Genomic DNA, 25,257 nt, shown 5'->3' with positions numbered 1-25,257 from the left:
GGGAGTAAGACACTGGCAACCAGCCAACGGGGAAATTTCTTCTCTCCCTTGAATATCTTGCTGCTCAAAATATGGTCCATAGACCAGCAGCAATGGTACCATAGGGGAGCTTGTGAGAAATGCAGAATCTCAGTCCCCACTCAGACCTACCGGACCTGAATCCGCCTTATAACAAGACGCCCGGTGATTCCATACACATTCAAGTGTGAAGAGCCCCGCTTTAATAGAAAAGGGGAGCCAGTTAGTGCAGGAAATTTAAGCTTTAACATAAACTCAACCCATAAAGAAGTCCAGAATTGAGCCATATAAATAAACAAACCCTTCCCAATTGCCCTTGGAAGGAGCTTTATACAAGTTTTCAAAAAGGAACCTTCTCAAACAGGAAGCAGGCATCTGATGACAGGGAGGGGCATCCCTGAACCTGATTTTCAAATGCACCTGCATTGTCGACATTGTTATTGTTGTAATAATCACACTGATGACCAGAGCTGCAGGCCAGTTCACACCTTCCAGCGGGGCAGGTGGGGACCTGCTGGGCTCGGACTCCTCAGCCATCAGGGAAAGGAAAGCTTCCTCAGAGTATTGTAAATTGCCTCCCAGTCTCTAAAAATACATCCCTTGACATTTCTCCAAATTTTTTTATTGGTTTTTCTACCCTAAAAAGTACTGCAAATGTACTGGTGGCAGGAGTAAGACAGATGACTTCCCACACAAAGGTTACTTACTGTGATGCCCCGTGAACGCCCACAGGAGTGCACCTGTGGCCTCCTGCACTCATTGTGGATTTGGGCAGCTTTAATCTTCTGTCTGCTGAACTGTCTTCCCACACCCTCGAGGGGCGGGTACCCCTTCTTGGAGCCCAGACTGACCGTGCAGGTAGAGCAGGAGGAGGCAGGCAGGACTCTCACCTCCATTACGGGTTGAGCGGGGCATCTCACCTGCTTAACAGGTCACCAGGATGGGGAGGGAAAGCCTTGACCCCCTAGCGCCTTGCCTTTGGGAGAGAACTGAACTGTGGCGGAAGGGGCTCATACCCTGTTCCTGCCTGCTCAGGAGCTACTTAATCTCATAAAGACGGAATAACTAAATTATTTAATATTTATTTTTGAATAAACACCTATGGAAGTTTATTAAGTTTCATATTTTATAAAGCAAACTTATGAAAACAGATTTTTAACAAACCCATTCTGTATGCCAGGGACTCAGCTAAGCCATCACCTGCTCTATGTCATTTAATCCTAACACCTACCCCATGAGCTTGGTTTCATTATTCCCATTTCACAGGTAAAGAAACTAAAGTTCAAAGTGGTTAAAGGACATCAGGTTGACCCAAGCCAGGTCAGCTGGAGTTGTTTCTGGGTAAGTGTTAAACTGGAACCCTCAGAGAGGGGAATCTGAATAAAAAAGAGCCTGAGAGCCTGAGACACAAATTGAGACTTTTTAATCCATTGCACATGCGTCTTCATCTCTCACATCTGATTGGCTGTAAGAACAAAGATCTGCAATGCTCTCATCCCTTTGTTAAAGCATTCGCATTGACTTCATCACATTGACAAGATCTTAGAAGTAGATCTGAGATCTTTTTAAAAAAATATATTTTATTGATTTTCTACAGAGAGGAAGGGAGAGGGATAGAGAGTTAGAAACATCGATGAGAGAGAAACATCGATCAGCTGCCTCCTGCACACCGGCTACTGGGGATGTGCCCGCAACCAAGGTACATGCCCTTGACTGGAATCGAACCTGGGACCCTTCAGTCCACAGGCCGATGCTCTATCCACTGAGCCAAACGGGTTAGGGCAGATCTGAGATCTTGCATGAACCAGAATTACTGAGAAACTTTCACAGCAGCCATGGCAGCACAAAACGATTTTAAATGACCAAATAGTATTAATGAACAAGCCTGAAAACGGAATTTCATAGAGAATATCAAATTTCTCCTTCACACTAATGTGATAAAAATTTTAAAATGACATAAATATGTTTTAAAGTCCTAGTGGTAACTGCTAAAAGTAGCCAGTCACACAACAGCTATGCATTGTTGGAAGTCCACCCCGTGTGGTGGAAGTTTTTATTAGCCCGAGATATCAAGTTATTCCTTTGAGATTTCAGCTTTGGTTAGTCTTCTTTGGCTAACATAAATTTTAACTGGAGGTTTGTCTATGGCAACAATACATAACCAAGTAGCATTCTTTATTAAATAAATCTATGTTATCTCAATGCCCTGAAGGAATCAGCAGAATGTTACCACTGTCCATCTGTCCACAGTGAGAAAAATCGAAACCAACATCTGAAGTATTATCAGTTTATGCAAAGTACATTACATGAGTCTAACTTCAACACGTGCACACATCTTCATACCTGGAAATCCTTGTAAATACCAGAGTAAAACATTTACTTTTTTTGCCAAGGGAATAAAAAGGCACAACCGATCTTGATAGAAAAATATTTGAAGGCTTTTAATTCTCTGACTACCAAGAATTAACATTTTATGATTACCCTTTGAAAATCAGGTATTTGGGAACAATTTTAAAGTTTTTAAAAAACAGTACAAAGCTTATTCACATTCTTACCACATCGCTTTCACAAATTGCACAGTGATTTCCTTATAAAAAAAGAGCAGCCAAGTTTTGGGTGGGCCTGTCACTGCACAAGACGAAGTCTTCTGGGCTACGTCCAGGGCCCCCTCTCCCATGTGGTCTTCGTGGTGCAGCGACACTTTATGACATGCGTTCTTTAAAGAACCATTTCTGATGTTCCGAGTTGGTGCAGTCTCGTAAGAGTGGTACGAAACTGTTGCTGAGTGCCTTCTTCTCAGCCTGAACACATTTCTTGGACTGTATGTGAAATAAAGAACCGTCCTACAAAAGATCATAGACAATGGACGTTCAAGAGAATTATAAGCATTTCTCAGAAAGTACCTTTTTCCTTAAAATGTGTTGTGCTCAGGGCAACTTTGATCATTTAAGAAAAATCTATTGAGCAGTAAGTGTCTGCATGTGGAAAGGCAATCCAGGCCCGTCTGTGCAGAGAGAGGGCCAGGTATGCACAGCATGTGTCATGCTAGCCTTTCACAGGAGCAGTTCACGGGGTCGCAGACTCCGCTGTCAGGGCCAATGGTGCCACCTGCTGGCTGCTCTTGGGACCTGCCAGATCCTATATCTCAGCTGGACAATTTTTCTTTTCCTTCAGGGAAATCAGGACCAAAGAAAGACTCTTTATGAATCTCTTCCACTTAGGTCAACTAATTCCATCCCTGGAGATCTCTTTCTCTTATGTATTTAAATGGAGAGTCGGGAAACTTGGCTTTAGTCCCAGCTCAGCTACAGACCAGCTGAGGGAGGGGAGCAAGTCAGCAGAGAGAAAGTGGGTTCCACAGACTGTGTCAATTCCCAAACTCCCAAAGACGATGATCCTCTTTAATGCCTCCCTCTTCTCTTCTTTTTCCAAACTGTTGCTGAGTTAACTCAGCAAATCTCTCCCCAGGTCCTGGAGTTTTCCTCCCCCTGATCCCCCTTTCTATTGTAAACTGTACATCCCCAAGGAACTTAATCATGGCCCGGCGACCAAAGGGCAGAACAGTGACATAACCTGTTCCAGGGCAAGAGAAGCCTTAGTAATAAAATTAGATGCAAAGGAATCTCAAAAATATTAACCACAAGAACCTTTTAAAGTGCTCATAAATTGCCTTTAGAATAATGTGAAAGTAAACACAGGGCTACCTCATTTTATTACACATCCTTGTATTGCACTTTGCAGATAATGCTTTTTTTTTACAAATTGAAGGTAAGACCCTCCACCAGCAAAATTATTATGACTTTGAAGGCCCAGAAGATAGTGAGCATCTTTTAGCAATGAAGTATTTTTAATTATTGTTTTTTAAACATATGCTATTATTACACACTTAAGAGACTACAGTATAGTGTAAATATAACTTTTTTATGTACCGGGAAACCAAAAAAATTAACGTGGCTCGCGTTATTGCAATACTTGCTTTATTGCAGTAGTCTGGAACAGAACCCGCAATATCTCTGAGATATGCCTGGAATTAAGTAAAGCACCCCTCCTCCCACCCTTCTGAATAGACTTTTCCTTAAATGGTCACTGAACTTTAAGATAGTCCAGCTGGTGTTGCTCAGTGGTTGAGCGTTGACCCATGAACCAGGAGATCACGGTTCCATTCCTGGACAGGGCATACGCCCGGGTTGTGGGCTTGATCCCCAGTGTGGAGTGTGCAAGAGGCAGCCAATCAATGATTCTCTCTACTCATTGATGTTTCTATCCCTCTCTTCTTCTTGCTGAAATAATTTTTTTAAATGTTTTTAATTAAAAAAAAAAAAAATTTAAGATAACATTTCAAACCAATTTTGTAGTCTCTTTCTTGCATTGCTGTTCTTTGAGGGCTTACAATGGCTTCCAGTGAAAGAAAGAAGAGAAGGGGGAGGGCATTGCAGAGGGTCATCGACTCTTGGGGTTTGCAGAAATATTCCCCTCATTTTTTTATATCAGGTAGACAACACTATGGTGCCTCGCTTTTCCAAGGAGCCTGCAAATTACATTGCTAATCATGACATTTTCTGCAGGAAAAAGTACTCCAACTTCTAATCCTACTTGGAATTACCCTATTTATAAGCAGTCTAGATGACCCTTTCCATCCCTGGGGCCAGTCTGGGAATGACAGCTTCCCACGGAGATGAAGGGAACTAATTTTTCTTCTGAATTATTTTCTTTGGTTTTATTCCCTCAAGTGCTCTCTTTGTGAGTCAAAGGATATGACTGATTTATGAGTCGCATCACGGGCTGACCGCGAACATAGTGGAGCTAGTGCCCTTCATGCTTGAAATAACACCCAATTCCAACTCAACGACTATTCTGATGGAGAGCCAACTCCCTCAGAGAGATCTCTTCTTGGTTATTCTACTGACAGTAACGACTAATCTTGAAAGAGCTTCCTAGTTTCCAAATATTCCTAGCCATACATCTAATCCTCGCTAGAGTTAAGACGAGGAGACTATGACTGCCCACACTTTAAAGCCGGGAAAAGGAGGCTTGGAGAAGTGGAGTGACTTATACCTCCATCTAACCTCCCATCCTTACACGTTGGTGATCTGTTTCACTTGTTTAGACTCCATTTCCTTCTAATCCATCTGCGGCAGGTCCTCTTCCCATTTCTGGGCTGCAGCTCAAGGTGGAAGGTGGGGGCGGGGGAGGGGGAGAAGGGGACTGAGAGGAGTTGTCAATGAGGGGAAAAGGAAAGCAGCTGACACTGGACCCTGGGATCCAGCAGTGCGGCCAGGGACTCAGGGTCACTGCGACCTTCTCCTCCTATACGTGGCGGCATCCCTGTGCCTCCACGCTCCCCTCCGCAGCCCACAGAGGAAGGAACGAGACCGCTCGCTCACCTCTTGCAGGATGAACTTCTGGTTCTCCGGGGCCGTGTCCTGGCAGAGGTGCATGATGAGGATATCTGTTCCTGCCTCCACAGCGATGCAGGCCTCTGGCTGGTGGGTGTTATAGCGAATTTCATTTTGGGACGTGTGCTCGAAAAACTAAAAACGGAGCAGCCAACAGGCGTCAGTTACCCTCTGACGTGGAAAGGGGAATTGCTGGATGAGAAACTGGGGTCACGAGAGCGTGGGAGTCGGGCCCCCTCACTCTCCCCTCACCCGCTGACACTAGCCCAGCTGTGGGCAAACTACGGCCCGCGGGCCGGATCCGGCCCCTTTGAAATGAATAAAACTAAAAAAAAAAAAAGACCGTACCCTTTTATGTAATGATGTTTACTTTGAATTTATATTAGTTCACACAAACACTCCATCCATGCTTTTGTTCCGGCCCTCCGGTCCAGTTTAAGAACCCATTGTGGCCCTCGAGTCAAAAAGTTTGCCCACCCCTGCACTAGCCTGTCTGATCAGTCAGCCTCCTGCGTGTCCCCCCAGCATTTCAGCACGTGGTGTGGGGCTCAGCAAGTGTGAAAGGAGGGGCCTTTCTCATGTCCCCTTGCTTGTTAGATAGCGAGTGTGGGACTGGTCCCCATGCAGGTGGGGAACAGCAGGAAAGACAATGGATGCGTCCCAGTGCCAGCACTTGGGGCTCCGCCGCCTGGACTAGCCATTTCCTCTCTTTCCTTCAGTCCTCTCGTCCTCCTCCCTTGGAGATACAATGAGTGCAACGGTGCCTTGGAAACTATCAAGTGCTGTGCGCAAGCCGACAATGTGACTGCCAGTGGGAAGGCTTGGTTCTTCCGGAGCGATGGCTTCCTCCTCTAGAGTGCCCGGGGCAAGAGCTGCGTGCGAGGCTGTGGCCCCATCCCCGAGAGGGACTGAGGGCCCTTCTGTGTGAGGGGGGTCTAGGAAGCCGCATTTTGACATTTTTAACAACTCAGCAACTCAGCCTCCGGCCTGCCCTGCACCACCCCCGCCCTTCCGGGAGATTTGGACACAGGTGGCTATCCTGAAGGCACGTGGGGCATTGCCTCTCAAAGGGATCTCCCAGAAAGCTGGTTAAACAAGCGGCTGGGGTTCCAGAGGGACAGGGTAGGTCCGAGAGTTTGCATTTCTAAGCTCTCGGGGGACGCTGCTGGTGCCGTCGGAGGCCCAGCTTTGAGCACTGTTCTAAAAAGTGCTGGAGAACCTGAGTAACTTAAGTTGGCTGAGTTATGAAAGTTTACTGTTGACCATAAGGGGGCTTGACAGTCATAAGGAATTGCAGGACCTCCAGGTTGGAAGAAAACCTGAACCCCACCCCTTCGTCTCCAGTGTCTGCCAACTCTGAGGACAGCAGGCTTTGAGGTCTGGAACCAACGCTTCGCGGCTCTCCTGCCTCCTCTGCTGGCCCCGGCCTGGTGGGTCCATCTGCTTTCCTGGGCCGTGGTCCTGTCCTGGTCCTTAGACCCTCCAGACGTGCTCCCTGCCCGGCCTGAAGGACAGCACTTAACTCAGGTCTGCCCCGGTGCCCAGCTGAGGTGACTGCCCTGGACACTGCTTTGCAGGGTGGCACTCGGCATCAAAACCTGCAATTCTGTTTAACAGCTAATGATAAGGGAGTCATCCAAAATGCAGATCTGCTGGGGTTTTTTCCTTCCTTTTTTTTTTTTTTTCTGACCAAAGATGTTAGTGGCAAGATTATCTATAATCGCAAAAATCAGGGAGGCAGGGAATCGTTAGTAAACAGTAATACAGCCACACAAAGACCTGTCAGAGGCCAGTAGGAATGGTCTTCTCAAAGGATGTCTAATAACACACGTATGATCAAGCTCATGGAAATGCAGAGGGAAAACATATAGACATATGAAAATCACCATGTAAAACACACACAAAAAGAGGGGAAGTAAATATATCTTAATCATTGTGGTGGTTGCTCTGCGTCCTGTCATTCTCTGTTCACTTCTACTTTTTATACTTCCCAGATGCTCTGTAGTGAGTATATATTACTTTTATAATGAAAAAAATAGCGAACACGTAATTTTTTAAAAGCACATAATTTCCCCTCGTTTTCCCCTTCAGAGGCTCACACCGAGGACCCCTTGAGCACCGAGCCTCCCACTGCGCTGCCCCCGCAGGAGACCAACAGGCCACAGAGAACAGCACGTACCTGGTTCTGGCCCATCCCGTGGCAGAGGTACAGGAGGACCTGGTGTCCCGTGAGGCCGTGTTCGCTGGGAGGGTTATAGTCAAAGCAGTAATCTTTCAGTCCTTTGTTCTGCAGCTAAACAAAACGCACAGGGGCCTTTCGGTCCAGACTTACACACAACCGATTCCACCCAAGGCTCCGAGGGAAGGTCAACAGAGTGGGAGGAGCACCTGCCTCAAGAACTGGACTCAATGGTAAGAGCCCCTTACATTTCTCACTTTAAACATGCTTTCCCGCCCTATACCGTAGGCGGGGATCAGAACCCCATTTTGAGGTGATAAACCTGAGGATCAGTGAGATTAACTTTTTATGACCTGAAAGCCCATACTCCTCGTTTCTCTTTAATGCAGCCTTATTGCTGCACTAGTCCAAACATAGCTGGATCGGCGCCTCACCAATATACCAAGGAGCTCCTGTTATTACGCATCAGCAAAGGACACCCCAATGGACAGACTGGGCACTCCGCAGATCACAAGGCCACCTTTCTAAGCACTAAAAACAGCATAATTCAAAGAGCCAATGTTGCCCAAGGTACCCCAACAAGTAAGTGGAGAAACCTGAGTCTTGAATCCAGGACCTCTGACTCCAAGTCCAGTGCTCTCTCTATCACTCAGCAGTGTCTTACCTAACGTCACCTCTGACGTATCTCTTGGCTCTAAAACCCTTTAATCGCTCTAAGAGCAAAAAAAAACCACGGCAGGTTCCATGTTCCCTCCTCCCTTCCAGGAGCCTCTGGGGAAAACTCAAGTACTTTCCGCATTCCTTCCTGGAGAGTTCAAAAAACCCCTGAACCCACTGCTGCCCTGGCCCTTGTCTACTCTTGACTAGTCTGTTCTGATGACAAGACTCAGCCATATTGAAGGAAGGATTCCACAGCCCAGTAGCTCGGAAAGCACAGCCCTCCGCGTTCTTGAGATCGCTTTGCGTGTGAAGGAGCCGGGAACAGGACAAGTCCCCGTGACTCTCCGTGAACCTATGATCAATCTCACCACTACCAGCAGGAGGACCACACATTGCGCGCTCCCTCTATGACATGATAGGAGTGCACAGCACACCTGTGAAGGGTCCTTGCCAGAGAGATTTCTCCAACTCCAGTCACACTTTTAGACCTCACTTCCATTGTAAAGAATATGAGGGAGAGGCACAAGTTAAAAGTCAACACAAAGAAACAATCAGACAATCCCACAGGTGAGGCACTCTCTAGGGCAACTAATGCTGTAGCAAAAGGGGGGAAAAAAAATAAGAAGAGGAGGAAGAAGAAGAGGAAGGAGGAGGAGGAAGAAGAAGAAGAAGAAGAAGAAGAAGAAGAAGAAGAAGAAGAAGAAGAAGAAGAAGAAGAAGAAGAAGAAGAAGAAGAAGAAGAAGAAGAAGAAGAAGAAGAAGAAGAAGAAGAAGAAGAAGAAGAAGAAGAAGAAGAAGAAGAAGAAGAAGAAGAAGAAGAAGAAGAAGAAGAAGAAGAAGAAGAAGAAGAAGAAGAAGAAGAAGAAGAAGGCCTGCCTTAGATTAGAGAGACTTTAGAAGATGCAGCGACCATATGCAATGTGTAGGCCTTGTTTGGATCCCAAAGGGAACTTGCCAAATAGTCCAAGAGAAATTTGAAAATCTGGGGGAATCTGGATAAGGGATGGATGTTAAATGACACCAAGAAATTGTTGTTCATTTGGTTAGGGGTGATAACGGTCTGTGGTTTTGTAGGATGATGTCCACGTTTTACTAAGATTCATGCTGAAGTGTATAGGAGTAAAATGATACAATGTCTGGGGTTTCCTTGAAAAAAGAAAAATATGGGAGGGTGGAGCAGCGGAGAGGGAAAGCAAGAAAGGCAAAATGTTGATAATTCAAGAATCTCAGGGACAGGGTTCATGATACCATTCTCTCTGGTATAAATTCATAAGGAAACTGAATTTAATGCATGGATATCCTGCTTGGTGTTTATCAAAAACTTTCAGGGGAACACCAGCACTTCTGCTCAACACGGCCAGGAGACCTCCCTTGCTAACTCAGTGAATTCCTAGCAAAAGCCAAAGGCACCAGACATTTTAGCTGGCCTCACCCCAGGAACATTTCTTTTAGGTTTCTTGAAATAAGAGAAGCGACTCTCCTCTCCCCACCACTGCCTTTGTGGATCCCAGAGTTGGTAATTAACTGATCTGGCCACTGAGATGTGAAATAATGTTACAAGCTGCTGGTAAAGACTCCGACATGGAAACATCAAATGAGCCTCAGTTTCCTCATCAATAAAATGGGAGGTTTATACTCATCAATTTCGAGATGGCCCCCAGGACTGACACTCTGGACCTGAGTCCCAAACCCTCACAGGGAGAAGGAAGAACAGTGGATGAAAAGGGAGAGGAGTTTGGCCGTGGTCCTCACAAAGGGGCCTTTCTGGCCCAGGGTTTGTTGATCAGACCTGGGGGCCAGAACTCCCTGCCCAGCACGGGCCGCCTCGCTCACCATCCCGAAGAAGCCAGGCCTGTCCTCAGGCACGTGCAGTTCTGGATACACGGTCTCCAGGAACCACTTGAAGTCCTTACACTGAAGCTTGGCGCGAAGCTGCTTCCTCTCTGTCACGTCCCCAAAGGGCTCCTGAGAAAAGAACAAAACAGTGAGCCGCTGAAGGTGACGGCACTTCCTATCAAAGCCCTGCTCTCCACTGTGGCCCACTCATTCACTAAGCTTTTATTGAGCACCTAATGTGTGCCGGGCCCTGTGCAGGGCACAGAGTACCAAAAACAGCCTCAGACAAAGTGGAGCACACCAGCAGGAGAGACTGTCACACAACTACATTCCCAGGTGCTCTTGCTACAGGGAGGTGCAACCAGGTGCACAAGGAAGGACACAAAGCACCTGCTGGTGGGATGAGGAAGCCAAGCCCTGGGGCTGCATTGGACCCCTGGGCCAGCAAATCAATGATGACCGTGTGATCACAGACCAGCAAAATGTCAGCAACAATCATATACAATGACATTCCAATTTACTACTCATATCTGACATTCACTTTCAAACACAGGTAAGTATTCTAGCTGTAATCATGAATGAAAACCTTATGTGCTCAGTGTATTGAAGTCTAAATATATACTTACTAGAGCCCCAGTGCAAAAATTCGTGCATGGGTAGGGTCCGCCCACCCGCCCAATGGGGGCCGATTGGGGCCAGGCCGTTTGGGGCCAGGCCGTGGGGGAGGGGATACAGGAGGTTGAGGGGGGGCGATTGGGACCCCAATCAGGCCAGTTGGCCACCACAGTATGCGTCACAGCGACCAGTCGTTCCAGCGTTCCAGTCGCTTGGCTTTTACATATATAGATGATGACAAAAGCAGAATGCTACAATAATAAATACTACTGGAAGTTTAGTGTTCTGGACAAAACCACTGATTAAGAACTTTCTGCCCTGGCCAGTTTGGCTCAGTGATTAGACCATCGGCCATGGACCAAAGGGTTGCGGGCCTGATTCCTGGTTAGGGGTGCATACTTCGGTTGCAGGCTCGATACCAGCCCTGGTCTGGGTGCAAATCAGAGGAAAATCATAGGAAACTAATCGATGTTTCTCTCCCTTGGGCAAGATGGAGGAAGCAATGAGCCTGGAACCTAGAGGCAGAGAGAAGTCCAGGGAGCTCAGGGCTCTGCAGAGCACAGAGAGGTCCACTGGAGTGTGCACACCCCAGGCCCAATTCTTCCCGCGTCAGCTCTGAGGCCTGGGGCAAGTTCCTTAACTCAACCTCTCTCTGAGTTTCAGTTTTCTCCTCATCTCTTTTCTTTTTTCTTTTTTTTAATTTAATTTTTATTTTTATTGATTTCAGAGAGGAAGGGAGAGGGAGAGAGAGATAGAAACATCAAAAATGAGAGAGAATCATTGATCGGCTGCCTCCTGCACATCCCCCACTGGGGATCAAGCCCACAACCCAGGCATGTGCCCTTGGCCGGAATCGAACCCGGGACCCTTCAGTCCACAGGCCGACGCTCCATCCACTGAGCCAAACCAGCTAGGGCTCCTCATTTCTATAAAATGAAAAATTCAGAGCCAGCCTGAAGGGCTGCTGTGAGGAATCAGAAGACATTTTCAAGTGGCCAGGAAAGAGGTCTTGGAGCAGACCTTCTTGCCTAGCCAAGCAGCCCTCTTAATTATGGGAATGAGCGTCAGTGGGCCCCTGTCCTGGGGTGTGCAGAGCTGGCCTGTGCAAGGGCAGTGGACCTATTTGTTAAAATTTGCTTGTAGCCCTAAGATCAACTAGTGTTCTCCGGCTTCTGTCATTTGAGGACATACACAGGGCAGGGAAAATTGTGAGTCACCCAATGTGCATGTTCTAGGCTCTCACACTGTAAACAAGTGCCCTTTTCATGCTCCATTCAATGTCACATCTTTCAGATTTTTGTGCTTTGTGCTGGGGAGTTCACCATTGGAAATGGCCCCTGAGCGTAGTGCTGAAGTGCCGTGGAATGCTCCTCAGTGTCAGCAGGCTGTGAGGTGCCTGACGGGGAAATTTTGTGTGCTTAATAACCTTTTTTCATGCACAAGTGACAGTACTATTGGCTATGAGTCCCATGTAATGAACCAACAATATATTAAATAAGATGAAACACACATAAAAGCATGGTTATGTATAGATCGGTTGACAAAAATGTCAACCTGCTGGAGGCTTCCATGAACCTAACCCTGTATTTCCCCCAAGGGTGATGACTCAGTGTTCCCAAATTCAGTGTGTACGGTGACTATATAGAACATAATTACTGCAAATAACGAGAATCAACTGTAAATTATAAGTGAAGGAATAAAATTGTCCCATACTGTAACATGAGCACCCAATTTATTTTCTATTTCTGGGACATGGTCCACTATGGTACAGAGGCCAGATGAGCTGGTTTTGTTCAGATGAGGCGAGGCGGAGTGCAGGGGGCAGGAACTCACCAAGCGGGCGTGGGGATTGCGGTGGTAGTAGAGCTCTTTGAATTCATCCATCCACACTTCAGCTGCACGGACACTGTTGGCCAGGGCCTTTTTGCGGGAGTAGGGAGCTTGCTTGGGGAAAACGTGGCCCACGTGAGAACACGGGTGTGTCTCCAGGATCCCGCCGCACTGCCAGATCTGCACACAGAGCAGAGGAGAGGCCGTGGTAGGTGAGCAGGGGATGAGGTGCTGGCCCATAATGCCTGCGGCCGGGAGGCCGAGCACAGACGTCATGACGAACACTGCCACACTCTCACCCTCCACGGGCAGGAGGCCACTTCCACAGCACCCTCAGAACACAGACTGCAGGCAGAGTACGAAAGCAGCTCCGAGACAAACAAGCCCTGGAACCAAGACCCCACGTCCATGCACTAAATCTCATGCACTTGATGCCTGACGGGACCCATCGCTGACCTCGTTGGGAACCCATTCACTCAGGATGTAAAATGCAGGCTGATTACCTGATCTGCTAGCCACAGAAGATAGGAAAGCAGCAAGTAAGAAGAGAGGTTTGGGAGGGGGAAAGGAAGAGCTTCTAGAGGCAGGCAGAGCAGCCTGACACCTAGGGAAAAGGCAGAAAGACCATTAAAAGCCACTCTACAACTCAACTGTCATCGGGGGCCATTTCATGCTGGGCAAATCGCCATGGACACCCCACTGTCCATAGGAGGTATGGGGGGGGGGGGGGGGGGGGGGGGGGGGGGGGGGTGAGTCCTCAGTGGAAGGCCAAATTCTTGTTCGTTAGGTAACTCTTTTTAAGCAGGAAACCATATAAAATATTATTTAAATTTTCTATTGAAAAGCTTACATTAACATAAGGTTTTGATGCTTAAAATGCAAGGTTAGTTAACTGGAAAACCCACTGAAAAGCTTAGGGCTTCTCCAAGGGGCCTCATCTGTGAGTCGTGGATAGCAGAATCGGCAGATGGGCTTCTTACAAAAGGCACATTTCTGGTCCCAACAGTAAACCCATCAAGCCTGACTTTCTGGAGACGGTGCCTGTAAATCTGCCTTTTTAATGAGTTTTCCCACCAATTCTGTATGTGTCCAGGTTTGAAAGTTGCTGTGCTAAATAAAGAGGCCACTTCGTAAACAGTTAAGCAAATCAAGTCTCCAAAACATGGACTCAGGAGGCAGGGACCAAGTTTTAGTCTAGTCTCTGCCACTCACTCCTGAGCAAGTCACTTCCCCTCTCTGGGCTTCAGCTCTTCCCGCTATAGTAAGAACAAAGAACTAGGTGGCCTGCAAGGCCCTTTCCTACCCCAAATCTATTTAAAAGTAGATATTGTTTAAAATTTAAACAAGAAGGCAAGCATGTTTAAAGGATGTTTATGCCATTATCATCTTTCAGAATTTCTGGATAAATTACTAACGTGGAGGGAAAGTGTACCAGGACCTCATAAAATCCCATCATTCCCAAAGAGAGAGAGAGAAAAAACAGGTTAAGAATGAGTCCAAAGAGAAGACTGGAATACTTACCCTAAAGGAGAATTCGAGGTTTTCTCCGCCCCAAACTTCCATTCCTGTATCATAAGACCCCAGATATTCAAAATATTTCTTACTCACAGCAAACAGCCCACCAGCCATTGTTGGAGACCTAGAAGCATATAAGATCCATATTGCCATGCAAGCAGCAGGAAACACTGCTAGTTGAACTCCTTTCCCACCACAAGCCCTTCAGTCCAGTCATGCATCTCTAAAGAGTACCCTGAGCTCAGGCTCTGCCCAGCACTAAGCTAGGCCTGGGAGCACAGCCATACCCCACAGTCCCTGCCCTGGGGAAGCACACAGACATCTCAACAGGCAAGTACATAACTCTGTGCCTGATAAATGTGTCAACTAGGGTGGGGGGCCCAACAGCTAACGATCCCTCCCAAGGGCCTTCACTGACATGTTAGCCAGATGCAATGAGGCTCGCTCAAAGAAGTCGACCCCTGACCTGATGACATCGACAGGGGACCGCATCCGCATCCTCTCCCTCTCAGGAACCACGTGCCACGTGAACACCAGCCTCCAGTCGAAACCGCCGATCTGGGGTTCTCCCGAGTTCCCCAGGTACTCGAAGGTGTTCCAGTCAATCACATCAATCACAGGGCACACCACTGCCGACTCCTCTTCCTGGATCCTGCAAACACCCAGGACACCCCATTTCTCCACGTGGATGGGTACAGGAGGACCATTAGGAAATCTGGGAATGAACTCTCCTCACCCTTCCACTAGGAAGGAGGAACACCCATGTGAGAAAGACCTGCTTCTCTCATTCCAGGTGTCTGCAGCCATGTCAGGCAGGTGACCACCTTGGGGGCTTTTTAGGGGAAAGCGGGGAGCAAGGATTCTGACCTTAATATGAAACATCCCACAGCTTTAATGTTCTGATTCTATCTATGGATATTCCCACTAACCATGACTCCCTCTATGAAAGTCAAGATGTGTAAAAAATCAAAGGTAATTTTTTTAAAGAGAAAGCAGATTTTCAATTTCTCAAGACTGCAAAAGGTTCCTTCATTTAATCACAAGTAATCATAAAACATTAAGCTTGGCTCAGTGTTTGAGCGTCGACCTATGAACCAGGAGGTCACAGTTCGATTCCCGGTCAGGGCACATGCCTGGGTTGCAGGCTTGATCCCCAGTAGGGGGCATGCAGGAGGTAGCCAATCAATGATTCTCTCTCATCACTGATGTTTCTCTCTCTCCCTCTCCCTTCCTCTCTGAAATCAATAAAAACATATTTTAAAATTTATATATTTAAAAAAAATAAAATGTCCAGAAATAATAATCTCCCTGTGCAGAGATGCCCCCAGACCAAAGGGCCAGCTTTGGAGTTAGAATATAAATTCTAATCCTATTCACCGTGTGAACATTAACTGAGTCATCTCACCTCTCAGGGCCCAATGTGAGTGGGCAAAGTAGGTTTACAGTTGTTTGTATGGAAAATGATACAATAATTAATAAATAATAATACAAGAATAACCTCTGTGTTTCACGTACTCACGACAGTAAACTTGTTTTTGCCCACCCTGTATATACACATAGGGTTAACATGGGAATGTCCGTGAGATGGCTGGCAGAGAACCTAGAACAACTGCTATTCTTTTCTTTTCGTTTTTATTATTGTGAAACATTACACACAGTGGGAAACACTATGATTTTCTGTTGCAGGCATCAGCCTGTGTGTATGCTTTAGCTAGTTCCTCCACAATCATTATTATAAGCCCAAACATCCTTTGGCTTGCTGCTAGACTGTGTTTTTTTGCATTTGATAGCACATGAGGAAAGATGAGCTGAGACTGGACCATGTGTGAACACTGGATTTCTCTGGGTTACGTTCTGGGGTCTTTTATCTGGAATCTGATACCTAAAAATCATTAGTCACACAAAACAATGGTGAGAAGAAACAGAGATCCACCAAACTTGAGCTATCAGGGTTTTTAGAATAACACCAGAAATGAATGACATGATGAATGACACTGAGGTAAGAATTACAAGTTTGGGGACAATCGCACTATTCAGGATGGATTATGTGAGACAAAAAATCAAGCTTCTGAATTCACTAAATTCAGGAAATTGCAGAGTGAGTACTACCAATGCCCAATTCTTTAAATAAATTGAGGGCATTATTAAAAGGGGTGAGAGGGACAATGGCAGACCTGCTGGGCAGGTTCAAAGATGCTGCATAGCCTCTAGCAAAGACCCCAAGAACTTGTGACTTGTGATCAAGCTGGTTGGAGCCATGGGTAGCCTAAATTTTACAAGAAAGAGAAAACTGGGGAGTCAGCACTGGAGTGGACTCTGAATCATGGTTATGGAACGTGCAGGCCGAGTAGCAGAGTGCCCACAGAGGCACTCACTCCTGGCATCTGGGCAGAACCATCCTTTGCTGTGCAGGTTGCACACACTGCAGATGTTTGGCATCCCTGGTTCCCAGCTCACAAAATGCCAGGAGCACTACCCGCTGGACATGGCAACCGAGAACATCTATTTCCAAAAGCCCATGGAAAGAATGGCTATGTTCCTCGTTAGGACCATCTGAGAGACACTGTCCAGTGACAGAGGACTTGTCCAAGGAGCCACTGAACCCAGGCGCCCCACGGCCTCTCACACGTGGTGATCAGTCTGTTTTTGCTTCTGTGTAGTATTGGGACCTTCCCCACGTGGACGGCTCACGTACCTCTGCAGCAGTGGCTCCAGCCACCCCTCGTGGCACTCACAGTGGCAGTCCAGGAAGGTCAGCACTTGGCCCTTTGCCGCGGAAGCCCCCAGCAGCCGGGCTCGCACCAGGCCCTCCCTCTTGTTGGCGCGGATCAGGCGCACCTTGGGCAGCTTTGACAGCTCATTTTCCAGGCGTTCCTTCAGGTGCTCTGGGGAGGCAAGTGGGACAATGAGGGACACACATCCCAAGCGAGGTCCTTGCAGGGCCACCCTGTCCCCAAAAGAAAACTAAACAGACATAAGCCTCCTTTGCTCTGCAACCTAGAACATGCTCACCTCACCCAGAACCAAGGCTGCAAGCACCCCAAAGGCCAGGGGAGACTGGGGGGGAGGAATTCCAGAACCACCAAATGCCTAAAATGGGTGACATGTATGCAGATATATCTCAATAAAACTGTTACCCCCAAAATACATTACACCTTGATTTATGAACATTTAAAAATAAAAAGCTCAAGAACCATCTGACCACAATTTTTCTGAAAAATTGTGTTAATATAAATTTGTTAATTTATGTTAATTATGCAATATGCTATACATTTTTAATTTATATGGAATAATCTATACTAATAAAAGCATAATATGCTAATTAGACCAGAAGTCCTTTTGGACGAAGCCAGGGCTGCAAGGGAAGCCCGGATCCCAGGTGCCAGAGGGAAGCTGGTGCCAGCAGCCGGGGGAAGGAAGGCCTACTCTTGCACAAATTTCATGCATCAAGCCTCTAGTTTTAATATAAATTTTGTTATTATAGCTATATTATTATAGTTATATTAGTGCACATTTTATTATATGATGTTATGATAGTTCTGTTCATGTAAATTTTCTCAGTAGCATATTTCAGTTGACACCGTAATAGTAGTCATAACAATGGCAGCTAGCCTGAGAGGGCCGACTATGCTCATTGCTAAGTGATTTACATGATTCTCACAACAATCCTACAAGGTAGGTACCACTATTACTCCCATTTTATAGATGAGAACACTAAGGCCAGAGAGGCTAAGGAACTTGTCAAGGTCAGGGTCACAGAGCACGTAAGCTGAGGACCCATGATTTAAACCCACGGACTCTGCCTCCTTGAGTCCACAGGCTTAACACTGCCTCCCAGAGCTTTCTTGTGCACCTTCTGAACTTTATTAAAGTAATCTACAACTTGTCAGGAGAACATCCTCTTTTGCTAAAGAGGAAATGAGTCCTTAAAAGTTGAAAGGATGGCCGAAACTGGTTTGGCTCAGTGGATAGAGCGTCGGCCTGCGGACTGAAGGGTCCCAGGTTCGATTCCGGTCAAGGGCATGTACCTGGGTTGCGGGCACATCCCCAGTAGGAGATGTGCAAGAGGCAGCTGATCGATGTTTCTCTCTCATCAATGTTTCTGACTCTCTATCTCTCTCCCTTCCTCTCTGTAAAAATTTAATAAAATATATTAAAAAAAAAAAAAGTTGAAAGGATGTACCCACAGCTAGTGCTGACCCCAGACTCCCGACTCCATTCATAGGCTCTAGGGCTGGAGGCCCCCACTCACACCCCTCAGTGGTCAGGTGGAGGCTGGTGGGCACGCCTGGGGCAAAATAAAAATGAGAGAATTTCTCTACATCAAATGGGAAATTTTTATAAAATGTTCTAGGTTGCTTCATAGTTTGTGAAAATATTCTTGCCACTAAAAAAAAGGTAACACTCATCAGTTGTTTTTTTTCAATCCAAATATAACTGCAAGTAAGTTGATGGTAGGCGCAAGACAGAGGACTTCCCACGCAAAGGTAACTTATGAGGGTGCCCAGTGAATACCCCAAAAAGTGCACCTGTGGCCTCCTGCACTCATTGTGGATTTGGTCAGCTTTAATCTTCTGTCTGCTGAACTGTCTTCCGACACCCTCAAGGTGTGTCAGCCTCTTGGAGCTCAGACTGACAGTGCAGGTAGGGCGGTAGGAGGCAGGCAGGACTCTCACCTCCATTATGGGTTGAGTGAGCATCTGACCTGCTTTACAGGTTATCAGGATGGGAAAGGGAAGCTGTGGCCCTGAGGCACGTTTATGAGGGAACTGAGCTGCGCTGGAAGGGGTTCGGACCGTGCTCCTGCCTGCCACAGAATCCCATCAATCCAGTGAGTGCCCTAAAGATAACATTTTAAATCTGCTATTTGCTTCTGAATAAAGACATTGCTGAAATATTTTCGGCACTTTCTAGTTTAGTATTGCATAAAAACAGAAGTTATCATTTAACAAGTGCTAACACTATACCAGGCACTGGTACCTTGCTTTATCTCATTTAACCCTTGCAACAACCCTACAAGGTAGGAAATATTATTATTTTATTTTATCTATGTTAATGAATTACATTAATATATTTTAAAACAGGGGCTGAAGCCAAGGTTGAAACTGGTTAAGCTCCTTGCTCAAGGCTGGATTCAAGCCCATGCAGTATGAGCACCCAGCAGAGCACCCAGCAGAGTGAGTCCCTTTCCCATGTTTCCTGGAGCACCACGTGGTAGCACCCTCAGTCATTACATCTGTGTCCCTCCTCCAGGCTCTGAGCTCCCTAAGAGCAGGAGCCGGACACAGGGGGATGCAGGAGGGCTGTCCTTACCAGGCCTTATCGCACTCTCACCTCCCAGGCACTGCCATGGAAAGCTAGGCCCCACCAAGAGCCCATGTCGGGGGCTTACCTCTATCACTGTAGTCATCTACCAGGATAACTTCTTCTAGCAGGATGTCTGGGGACGTCTCGAGGACACTGTAAACTGTCCAAAGGAGAGTTGACCAGGCTTCATTATAAAATGCTATGATAATCGATGTCGTGGGCAATTGATCATAATCGTATTTCTTTTCTTTGCACCTGCAAATACAACACAACTTCAGGAATAGAGAACCGACTGTTGACTGTGTGTGTACCCGGCCAGGAGGGTGCTGGGGATGGGGTGAAGGGGACATAGGTCAAGACCAGGTCATGGGACAGTGAGATTTTCATATTGTTCCCTTCCATGGACCATCCATTCTGAGGAAGGCCAGCCGCCATGCAGTGAGGATGGAGCTGCTCTTAGCCTATGGAGAGGTGTATGGAGCGAGAGACTGAGCTCTCCCGCTACAGCCAGTATAAACTTTCCAGCATGGGATGTGCCTGCTTTTTTTAATTTATTTTTTTTATTTAATCCTGACCCAAGGATATGTTTTTATTAATTTTAGGGAGAGAGGAAGGGAGAGAGAGAGTGAGGTTTTTGAAAATCAAGTTGATGCAATTTAAAGAACTGTCCTTTAGTCTAAAATCACATCCCTACTGTTCTGGATTAAAATTTATTTCTTCTCATAATAATAAGCAGGAGGACAGAAAAAGCTCTGCTTGACCGAATAGAGTTGGGACAGGATGTCAGCCCCTCCTCAGAGCTTTTGTTTTCGTGTTTCCATTGGTCTGTGACAACCCAAAGCCCAAGGCCACTTTTCTCACTTGTCTAGGTGGGTTCTCTATTTGAGTCCCCTTAAATCACAAGAACGCTGCATACCACTTTGGCAACACACACTCAGAGCCTTAAAATGTTCCTCTTCTCTTTGATGTCATATTACTGTATCTAAGAACTCCTCATCTAAGACAATAATCAGAAATATCCTAAAGGAGGCTTGTGGTAAAAATTTTTCTTTGCAACATTATTTATAATAGCAAAAGTCTATTGACAATTTCAACGTCCAACAAGAAATGGTTAAATAAAACGTAGCATGGCTGCATGAAGAAATGCTACATGGCCACCCAAAACCACATCTTCAGAGGATATTTAACAATAAAAGACAATGACATTATATTGTTAATAAAAAAAAACAGAGTACAAATCTATACAGCATAATGCCAGTTCTATACACAACAATGTATGTATGCACATGCTCACACATAAGCAATAAACAGTAAGAAATATGCCATAATGTTAACAATGGTTATCTCTGAGCAGTAGATTATTTCTGATTATTTAATTTTTATGTTTTCCTGCATTCTAAAATTGTTCCATAATGAATTTGCATCATTCTTATAATCACAAAAAAGATTATTTTTTAAAAGCTGGATCATATTTCTTTAGCTCCCCATAGCAAATGCCTTCAATGAACAATAATTTAATATTCTGGCCTCTCTTTTTTTTCTGGGCCTGGTAGTTTCTCCTTCTCTCTTTAAAACATCCCTTAGAGGCATTCTCCTTTGTGACTGCCCAATGTGCCCTTCTGGAATGTTTTCACAAAAAATACTTTCCCCTTTGCCTGGCTGATAAAAAGCTGAGCATCCTTCAATTAGAGGAGAACAACTGAGTCACCCAGGGTTCCATTTTTGCCTAGGGGACAAAAGGAAGCTCAAAGCAGCCCAGCCGGTGTGGCTCAGTGGTTGAGCGTCGACCTAGGAACCCGATGTCACCGGTTTGATTCCTGATCAGGGCACAAGCCCGAGTTTCAGGCTCGATCCCCAGTGCAGGGCGTGCAAGAGGCAGCCGATCGATGTTTCTCATCGATGTTTCTATCTCCCTATCCCTCTCCCTTCCTCTCTCCCTAAAATCATTAAAAATAAACAAACAAGCAAATAAATAATTTTAAAAAGGAAACTCAGAGCCAAATTCACTGCTGACTCACATAAGCCATCCTTTCCTTAACTTTCTGGTATAACCATGTGCTTTGTGAGGGCAGTGGCTGAACTGTCTTTTTCTCTGGGTATCCAGCATGCCTTGCATTGTACCTGGTAATGGTAGTAGCGTGTATTAGGTGCTTACTACGTGATAGGCAGCATAAGCACTTCACATGCATTATTCCACTTAACCTCCACATTGGGTAGGGCCTACTCTAATCTCCACTAACACAATACATGTCTATGTAGTGTATGGAGACGAATGAAATGGGTGCAGTAAACGCCTCCTGAGCTTTTATCTTTGTTTTCAGGTTATCACATTGAAAATTCATATTCTTTGTAGAACAGGCCAGGGAGGTCATAATGTCCACTGGTGTGTTTTATCTGCCCAGATTCCTTTCTCTTTCTTCACAGTATTGCACTGATTTCCCTTTCAGAAACTATGCCTCCTGGACTCTCAGTCTGTGTGGTTACACACACACACACACACACACACACACACACACACACACACGTATATTTACATACACGCACACAGTCCTCTGGTAAGGTCAAATGCCCCAGGCCTGACGAGTCAACATTTTCTGATGATATCCATTGAATCTCTGAATCCAGGGCCCAAAATAATCTGAACCCAGTTCTCATCCCAGACTTTTCTACTATAAAAGTCAATATGTTTTCTTTTACATTTAATTCCGTTTCCATTGGGTTTTCAGTCACTTTCAACCCAAAGAACCCTAAGAGAGAAAAAGTATAACAAAAAGAAAGCATAAAATAAGATGGAATAATTAAATCCTAAAGTATTAATAAGCACAATAACTATAAATGAACATGACTATCTAGTTAAAGTCAAAAACTGTCAGTCTGGATTTTAAAACAAACAAACACAAAATTCAATATGCTAGAGACACACTTCAAACATAATTACACAGCGTGAGTGGGAAAAGGTATCATGGAAATACCAACAAAACTAAACACGTTCTAAACTTAAAGAACTGATTCAAAGAAAAGGTGCCACTCTGACGGCCACATGATGAATCTAATAAGAATAAAATATCTCGCAGTTTACAGCCTTGTTGGAGAAGCAAAAGAAGCATCAGTCTAATCTCCACACTATGTGTGATGTTTTTCCAAAGATAATGTTATCAAAATAGACAAGCAGGCTACCTCCCTGCAAAAAGTGAAATTCTAACCAACTCCCTCCTGCCAACCCCTGCAAGACACAAACACTTTTGCTAAATTAGCTAATTTGAGCTATTTTGAGACTGTCATCCCAGCACCCAAATCCTGATCCCTAAACTTAGTAACATCAGCAATTACAGTATTGATAAGGCTAAAACCAGAGCAAGCATTTAAAAAATGCAAATAGCTGTATATTATTTAGACACTTTCCTAACCAGTGGTTCAAACTCCTCTGCTATGGCAGAGAACGCCCGATGTTCTTATGTGTGGCATCCTCATCCAAGTGCCCATGAAAATGCACTGTCACTCAACTTTTCTCTCTGGCTAAATGAGTCAGAACACAAATGAGGATGACATTCTAGTGATGATCTCAAGGCTTCTCTGACCTAGGGAAACGAACACTTTCGGCAAATATTGGGAGTGCAAAATTGTTAGCAATCACTCACTTGTGACACACCTTCCAATGACTGTGATGTCAGCACTAGTTTCAACTGCACTTGGCCTGTTTTTAATCCCCACTTTGTCTACTTCTGGTATTCTCCCACACCCTCCAAAGCACCCACCCTTAATCTTCTGAGTGAGAAATCTTTAGGCTCTCGGCCAGTAGCTTTCAACACTAGTTGACATCAGCCTTAGCCTAGTCCTAGGCTCTACCCACAGAAAATTATATTTAATTGTTCTGGGGATGGTCTCTGAAATCAATCTTTTTAAGTCTCCAAAGGCCACAAACCCAGCTATCTGGCTTCCCACTTTGGCCGGCTGCCATCTCAGAGTGAAAGTTCCCTCTCCACGCTATGCTCAAATGATATGGGAGTTGTTAAAGGGTTTTGCAAACCCTAAACTATATCACCATGCAAGGATTGCTTGTCATCCTCCACCTCTTCCTCCTTGATTCAGTGCTATAACGAACAAAAATAAAGCTGTGCTCTAATCCACTGGCATGTAAAGTATTAGACTCAGACGAGCTGGGGTCTACAACAAGTTTTAAGGCAGTGGTTCTCAACCTTCCTAATGCCGCGACCCTTTAATACAGTTCCTCATGTTGTGGTGACCCCCAACCATAAAATTATTTTCGTTGCTACTTCATAACCGTAATTTTGCTACTGTTATGAATCGTAATGTAAATATCTGATATGCAGGATGTATTTTCATTGTTACAAATTGAACATAATTAAAGCAGAGTGATTAATCACAAAAACAATATGTAATTATATTATGTGTTTTCCGATGGTCTTAGGTGACCCCTGTGAAAGGGTCGTTCGACCCCCAAAGGGGTCTCGACCCACAGGTTGAGAACCACTGTTTTAAGGAGTTAGAACCAACACTCCTAAGTTTTTCTATCAGTCTGGAATCAAACCTGAAGGAATTTGAACCCGACCCCTGCAGTCCACGGGATAATGCTCTAACCACTGAGCAACTGGCCAGGGCCCATATGTATATTTTCAAAATCTATTTCCATACCTGGAAAAATCTAGGATGACAGCAAAATGTTAACAGTGGTTCTCCCCAGGATGGTAAGTTTATAGGTGATTTTTATTTTTTGAACATCTATTGTTTTTATAATTAAAACAGATAATTGACTCCACCCAAAAGGGAGGAGAGAATAAAAGATCTGAGTTCTAACCATGGCTGGTGTGGCTCAAGGGTTAGAGCATAGGCTCATGTACCAAAGTGTCACGGGTTCTATTCCTGGCCAAGGAAGGGCACATACCTGGGTGTCAGGTTTGAACCTTGGCCTAGGTCCCAGAGTGTGTGGGAGGCAACCAAGAGATGTGTCTCTCACATCAATGTCTCTCTCTCTCTCTCTCTCTCTCTCTCCCCTCCCTCCCTTCCTCTCTACTTCCACTCTCTCTAAAAATCAATGGAAAAACATCCTCAGGTGAGGATTAACAACAAAAAAAACCCATTTAGGTTCTAGATCAGCTCTCCCCAGATCTGAGTGTTAACTTGGCTTCTTCTCTTAGTTGAGACTGGATGCTGCCTCAGGGCCTTCCCTCCTGTAACATTCAAGCTTCTTAACAATCCCTCTGCTTATTAATTAGATTCCCAAGGGACCATCTCTCCCATGCAGACTGTGAACTCATAATCTGCCATTCCTCAGGCTAAATCTAAAGAGCCTGATTAAGTCCTCACCCCTGTATGAACTATAAAAGTGAGTCACCAAGAAAGGCCCTGGCACTATTGGCCACACCAAAGTTATACCTTAAGGCCTGGGGGGGCTGAGCCCAACAGAGATAAGCATACCTTTCTCTCCAGCTAGGCAAGAATAACCCAACAGGCCTTGCAGCAGGAATTAAAGGCTGGAGGTATTCAGACTCCTTATCATGCTGGGTTTGGATTAACTTCCCAGGGTCAATGCCACAGCAGGATCTATAAGCAAATCCTGATAGGACACAGGGCAGCTGCGTCACCATGGAGACAGGATACCATAGCCCATAGGTCACCCACAGTGTCCCAAAGCGATTTCACAACTGGGACAATAAAGGAAGTAGGAATCCAGAAAAGAAAAACTTTATGACCAATCCCTAGATGACTCTTAGAAGGGGCCTCCTGAGTAAATTATTAGCAACAGGGAAGAGAGGAAAACTAACAAGAATTGAGTGCACAGTGTGTTCCCAGGTGTTAAGTGCTTTATTACTGCCTAGGTTGGGTCTTTTTACTCATTCCCCATTTTTTGTTGTTGTTGTTAATCCTCACCCAAGGATTTTC

The 25,257-nt window shown here is 45.5% G+C and overlaps 1 protein-coding gene across 1 annotated transcript in view; it reads right to left on the bottom strand.

Moving 5' to 3' along the window:
* Window positions 1–2,034: 2,034 nt before the first annotated feature.
* The window catches only part of GALNT12 (polypeptide N-acetylgalactosaminyltransferase 12), a 25,252-nt gene continuing 2,029 nt past the window's right edge, over window positions 2,035–25,257 (bottom strand). Inside the window, exons 2-10 of the mRNA XM_014543221.1 lie at window positions 19,442–19,611; window positions 16,745–16,934; window positions 14,516–14,701; window positions 14,143–14,173; window positions 12,538–12,714; window positions 10,087–10,218; window positions 7,594–7,707; window positions 5,403–5,549; window positions 2,035–2,861 (exon numbers count right to left, since the gene is read on the bottom strand). Of these exons, the coding sequence (XP_014398707.1) occupies window positions 2,721–2,861; window positions 5,403–5,549; window positions 7,594–7,707; window positions 10,087–10,218; window positions 12,538–12,714; window positions 14,143–14,173; window positions 14,516–14,547 (774 nt within the window). The 5' untranslated portion in view covers window positions 14,548–14,701; window positions 16,745–16,934; window positions 19,442–19,611 and the 3' untranslated portion in view covers window positions 2,035–2,720. The remainder of the gene's footprint in view (window positions 2,862–5,402; window positions 5,550–7,593; window positions 7,708–10,086; window positions 10,219–12,537; window positions 12,715–14,142; window positions 14,174–14,515; window positions 14,702–16,744; window positions 16,935–19,441; window positions 19,612–25,257) is intronic.

This window comes from Myotis brandtii, unplaced genomic scaffold, assembly GCF_000412655.1.
Source record: "Myotis brandtii unplaced genomic scaffold, ASM41265v1 scaffold320, whole genome shotgun sequence".
Classification (NCBI taxonomy): domain Eukaryota; kingdom Metazoa; phylum Chordata; class Mammalia; order Chiroptera; family Vespertilionidae; genus Myotis; species Myotis brandtii.
The sequence above is the reverse complement of the archived record's forward strand: the minus strand, read 5'-3'. Positions and strand labels throughout refer to the sequence as shown.